At 46.1% G+C, this 6,187-nt stretch overlaps 1 protein-coding gene and 1 pseudogene across 1 annotated transcript in view; one reads left to right on the top strand and one right to left on the bottom strand.

The window, feature by feature from the left end:
* Nucleotides 1–348: 348 nt before the first annotated feature.
* Nucleotides 349–3,613, bottom strand: LOC102866204 (annotated as a pseudogene).
* Nucleotides 3,614–3,807: 194 nt separating this feature from the next.
* Nucleotides 3,808–6,187, top strand: part of NUDT15 (nudix (nucleoside diphosphate linked moiety X)-type motif 15) — a 4,488-nt gene continuing 2,108 nt past the window's right edge. Inside the window, exon 1 of the mRNA XM_006887862.1 lies at nucleotides 3,808–4,033. Within this exon, the coding sequence (XP_006887924.1) occupies nucleotides 3,808–4,033 (226 nt within the window). The remainder of the gene's footprint in view (nucleotides 4,034–6,187) is intronic.

The following is a 6,187-nucleotide window of genomic DNA, read 5'->3' on the forward strand; positions in this document are numbered from 1 at the left end:
CAGAAGAAAGTATGGCACAGAAATGAGCCACGGGTGGGTTTTAATTGTACTGACACCTGCCGTAGGTGCGAGTATGAAACCTCCTCTCCCGACTTTTCTAGGCAGCGTTCCCTAAACTCCAATCAGTCCTGCTCCAAGCACAAAACAGGAAGTGGCTGTGTGATCCTAACAGAACACCTGTTTGGCACTATGATACAATTGGGTAACAGCCCAGAAGCCCTCCGGCCCCCAGACGCTCCCACTGAAGTGAACTACTGGCGCTGGAAAGAAAACTGGAATATGATGAGGGGTGCTAGCCAGCAAATCCCAGGAGCACGCGCTCAGGGGACAGTCCTGCCTCGGCCGCGCCTACATGGCCTCGAACTCGTCGATCCTCTGCTTGGTGTTGCCCTGCCGGATCTGCCGCAGGGTCTTGTACTTGTCACGCCCCTGCCGCATGTTCTCATTGTGGATGATGTCATTGTGGGTCCTCTTGTTCTCGTCCCGGGCCTGGGACAGCTTGTTGGTCAGGGTCCTCAGCTGCCGCTGCACCCTCTCGTTCTTCTCGGCCTCCGTGATGCGCTTCTCCTCGTTGCGGTCATCCATGATGTCCTCTCTGGACAGCTCGGCGCTGTAGCCTGTGTACTCGCTGCCTTCTTCCTGCATGTTCTCCTGGACGTGGAAGTTCACCGGCTCATACACCGGGGCCGGCGGCGGGGGCGCCATCATCACCAGGTGCAGTTCCTCCTTGGTCTTCACCAAGTCATCCTGGGCCTCTTTGGCCCGGTGCTGTCACTCTTCCACTTCGTCCTCCTTGCGCCGCCGGGCCTCTTCCAGAAGGGCGATCTTGGCTGTGTACTCGGCCAGCTCTGCAGCCAGCTGCTCCTGGCTCTTTATCTGATCCACCGCCTGGCGCTCCAGCTCCTCCTTGGCCCGCAGTACGGTCGGCCTCCAGGCGCTCCGCCTCCTCCTGGGCCCGCTTCCTCTCCTCCTCCAGCTGCTGCAGGGCTCTCTGGATCTGGTCAGAGAGTTCTTTCTCGGCCTTCTTGGTCTTCTGCTCGTAGTCCTGCAGCCTCTGCATCAGCTCCTCCTTCTCCCGCATCATCTGCTCCTTCTCACTCTCCACTGTCTCCCTCCTCTTCTTCTCTGTTTCCAGCTGTTGGCGCTCCAGCTGCTTCTGGTGCTTCTCGCGGGCCTGGGCCTTCATCTGCTGCACCTCGATGGTGTCAGGCTTGCGACGGCACATGTACAGCTCGTGGTTGCCCATGCACAGCTGCAGGATGCGCTTGTTGATCCTCAGGCGGGGGGCATAGAACACGAAGTCTGGGGCCTTCTTGTCAATGGGCTTAATGACGAACACTGCTGTGTTGGGTGGAGCGATGATGTCTGATCTGGGTCAGATTTTCTGCCAGTCTAGCAGGATATTTTGGGGTGAGATGCTTTCTCAGCATAGTTTCTGCTTGTCTGAGTGGTGGCTTAGAGTAAGGTGCCCAGCCAAGAACAGAACCTCCAGTGAACCTGGGGAAAACGTAAGGTGTGGTGCTGGGCCAAGGGTAGCACCTCTGTAGAGAGATGGGGCCTCTAGCCTGGGAAAAAGTTCCTGCTGTTCTCCAAAGTGCCTTGTTGTTAAGTGCCGTGAGTACAACTCATAGCGACCCAATGAACAAAAGATCTGAACCCTGTTCTGTCCTGTGCCATCCTAACACTTCCAGACACACAAAATCCCATTGCAGCAGTCACTGCGGCAGTCTATCTGGTATAGAAGAACTCCTTCACTGACCCTCTACCCTTCACAGCATCATGTTCTTCTCCAAGGAAGAGCCCCTCTTAGCAACATGCCCAAAGTATGTGAGGCAAAGCCTCATCATTCTTGCCTCCACTTCCAAAAAGCACTCCAGATGCACCCTCTCTAAGACTTATCTGTTCATTCTCTTGGCCATCCATGGGATGTTCAGCACTCTTCTCCATCACCACAGCTCAAAGGCATCAATTCTTCCTCTGTCATCCTTATTCCTTGTCCAGCTTTCAGATACATAGCAAGTAATTGAAAAGACTATGGCCTGAATCTGATGGACTTTAAGTCCTCAAACTGGCATTATTACTCATCAATAATTTTTAGAGTTCCCTAACTACAGATTTTCCCAGTGCATTGTGTCTCCTTATTTCCTGACTGCTGGTACCAAGGGTGTTAATTATGGATCCAAGCAAGATGAAACTGTTAATAGTTTATTTCCTCTACATCCATCATCCTGTCTATCCAGTGCTAAGAATCTTTGTTTTCTTGACATTGAGATGCAATACATACCAAAGGCTGCACTCCCTGATCCTCCACAAGTGCTTCAAGTCCTCCTCACTTTCAGCCAGCAAGGTTTTGTCATCTGCATAATGCAGGTTATTGATGAGTCTCCCTCCAATCCTGATGCCACACTCTTCTCAGAGTCCAGTTTCTCAGGTAATTTGCCCAGCATACAGATTAAATAGGTATGGAGAGAGAATACAACCTTATGCACTCCATTCTCAATTTTAAATCATGTAGTGTTCCTCTGCTCTGTTCATACAACAGCCTCCTGGTCCAGGTGTAAGTTCCACATGAGCACAATTAAGTGCTCTGGGATTGCCATTCTCAATGTCAGCCACAGCTTGTTATGATCCACACAAATACCTTTGCATAGTCAACAATGGACAAATCTACATTCTTCTGGTATTCCTTACTTTCAGCCAGGATCCATCTGACATCAGCAATGATATCCCTAGTGCCACAGCCTCTTTTAAATCCTGCTTGAGCTTCTAGCGGTTCCCTAAGTTCCAAAGTGGCTAGGGCGGTCCAATTATCCAGGAATGTTGTCTCTGCCAGTCCAAGGTGCAGGTAGGGCATCTAGTCAGATATGATTCACTCTGAGCATGAGAACACAGAGAACACATATCTCCACTGTGGGTCGGGTTGTATCTAGTGCCAGATCCACAAAGGTGCCCTGTCCTGAACAGCCTCTGCCAGACCAGTAGGTTGTCGGTGGATAAGAGTGCAGACAGCACATTACCCCAGCCTTAGTAGGAGCAGTGCATGCACGTGGGTGATGTGCACCTAATGCTCAGCCTACTGTCATGCTATGCCAAAGTTAATGGAGTATAACATGAGTAGTGTGTGCACTAGGCACAGAATACAAAGGGGCGCCAAGTCAGAGGAGTTTCTGCAATCCAAGAGGTGATTAAAGACAGAGATTCTGGCCAGAGATGATGCCTCAGTAAATCTGGAGCTAGCAATAGGCAGGGCACCCACCTCACACATCACATCTTCCAACAGCACCAGTAGTAGAGAGCTTGTATCTCCTGGAGTGGAGCTTTGTGTGTGCTTCTGGAGCCAGATAAACAATGGTGAAAAGTCTGGCTTCCAGAGAGCTGGGACAGGATCTGGGAAAATTCTGTTGTCTGCTTGGTGGATGGTCGGGACGGAGGGGTGGGGGGAGTCACTCCCCTGTTCTCATACAATTATGAGGACCATGCATTTGTCACACTAAATGGTGTACACACCATTGCAGCCCTGTGTTCCTATGCCAATCAGAAAACTGCCTCCGAAAGTTCAGGATGCTAAACTGTGTCAGGCCAGTTCACAATACATCCCCTCATCTCCTACCATGTTGTTGCTTTCTTCCTTCAGTTGGTACTTGGGCTACTACTTTCTTTTGAAAATCAAGGTTCCATGATTATCATCTGTATGTGTTATGATTTTTGATGTTTTTAGATGTAGACAGTCCAGTCTACTGTCTGTCAGTCCACTATCCTCCTGGTTACTTTTTGCTTCATAGCCAAAACAAAGTCATGTGCATAAAAATGAATACAGTGGCATGTTTATTTTCCAGTGAAAGCTGGGAAGAATGTGCTCAGCGAGAAACCTTGGAAGAAGCAGCTCTTCACCTGAAAAATGTTCGCTTTGCCTCAGTAGTGAACTCTTTCATTGAGAAAGAAAATTACCATTATGTTACTATATTAATGAAAGCTGAAGTGGACTTGACTTATGATTCAGAACCAACGAATGTGGAGCCTGAAAAAAATGAAGGTAAGAGGACTTTAACAATTCATTTTCTTTGAGGAGGGCAGAAAGTCTGTAGTTTGGACACATGATGGATGGATAGATAAATAGATACATAGATAGATAGATATAGTGCTGTCAAGTTCTCTTCATGACAAACACATGTGTGCAGAACATAACTGCTTCATCAGTTTGTGACTTTTCAGATTACCAGGTCTGTCTTCTGAGGCACATCTGGATTTAAACTGCCAAACTTTGTGACTAGTAATCACATTTAGCCACTTGAATCTCCCCCTCAGTGCTCTGGAGTTAGTTAAGTCTCTGGCAATCCTGCATTGAGTTTCTGAACCTATAAATCACAATGAAAAGAGATTGCTCATCTTTCTCCCTTGGAGCCTCTAGTGTATTCAAACCTCCAGGGAAGTCTGGCATTTGGATTAAAGCCCTTTTTGTACCACCCAGGGTTTTATATATGAAGGGAACTCAGATGGTGTAGTCCATAGGGAGTTAACCCAAAGGTGATGTCTCTCTGGCAGTCTGAATCCACCAGTAGCTCCAAAGGAGAAAGCTAGGCAGTCTTCAATTGGATTTACAGCCTCTCGAAAAACAGCTAGAAGGTTAACGATGAGTCAGTTCTGACTCAACAGCAATGAACTTTGAGTGTTTTTTTTAAAAGATTATGAATCTTATTTGGTCACTGTTTCACTAAACTCTGAATGATTCTTACTCTGCATTTTTATCTTGAGGTGGCCTTTGTAAAACTGACTCCAGGTGCAAAAAAGAACTTGTTTTAAATGAGCACCATTTTTTAAGAGGTCTGGTGCTACATTAAGTATATCATGCATTGAATTGTTAACTAAGTTACCAGAGTCACCCAGCTGCTCTGAAGGATTGAAAGATGCACAGTCTCCTCCTGTACAGATTTGCAGCCTTGGAAACCCACTGGAAGATCACTGACAGAACTAAGTGGAGGATATGGTCTTGGCTTTGTTTTTAATTATCTTAAAATCTTTGTTTTAAACACAAATTGTATTTATACTCAAACTAAAGCCTTCAAAAACCCTATGTACAGTAGAGCACACTTAGACTATCGCTTGGACTAGCAGACATGGCAGTTGAGACTGAGATCTTAGAAACAGAAATACAGAGAAGAAGGAACAAGCTGTAAGCAGGCACTAGTGATTGGAACATGGAATGTGAGAAGCATGAATGTAGGAAAATTGGACACTGTTAAGAAAGAAATGGAACACATAAATATTGACATACTAGGTATAGGTGAAATGAGAGGGCATGGGACATTTTGAATCAGACGATTATATGATTTACTATGCTGGGGATGAAAAGGTGAGCAAGAATGGGGTTGGTTTCATAATTAAAAAAGTCATTTCTAGATCCATCCTGAAATACAGTATGGTAAGCAATAGGATAATATCCATACGCAATCAAGGAAGTCCAGTGAATACCACCATCATTCAAATATATGCACCAACAACTAGAGCCAAAGAGGAGGAAATAGATTTCTACCAACTGTTGCAGTCAGAAGTTGATCAAACATGCAATCAAGATGCACTGATAATAATGAGCGACTGGAATGCAAAAGTTGGGAACAGAGAAGAAGGTTCGGTAGCTGGAAAATATGGGCTCGGTGAGAGAAAAGAAATGAGGCTGGAGACAGAATGATAGAGTTCTGCACAGTCAATGATTTATTCACTGCAAATATCTTTTATAAGAAACATAACGCAGGCTATACACATGGATCTCACCTGATGGCATGCATAGGAATCAAATAGATTACATTTGTGGAAAGACTTGGTGGAGAACTCAGTATCAGCAGTGAAAACCAGGCCGGGTGCTGATTGTGGGACAGACCACCAACTACTCATGTGCAAGTTCAAGCTGAAGTTGAGGAAAATGAAATCAAGTCCACAGGAACCAAAATTTGATCTTAAGTCTATCCCACTCGAATTCCAAAACAATCTCAGGAACAGGTTGGAGGCCTTGAGCACCAATGAGCATAGACCAAATGAGTTCTGGGAGGATATCAAGAAAATTGTCCATGAAGAATGCAAAAGATCATTACAAAGGCTGAAAAAGAAAAAAGACCAAGATGAATGTCAGATGAGACTCTGAATATTGTATTAGAGCACCGAGAAGCCAAAGCTAAAGGAAGAAACCAAGAAA

Source organism: Elephantulus edwardii, unplaced genomic scaffold, assembly GCF_000299155.1.
Source record: "Elephantulus edwardii isolate Elephantulus edwardi_28Jun2011 unplaced genomic scaffold, EleEdw1.0 scaffold00062, whole genome shotgun sequence".
Classification (NCBI taxonomy): Eukaryota; Metazoa; Chordata; class Mammalia; order Macroscelidea; family Macroscelididae; genus Elephantulus; species Elephantulus edwardii.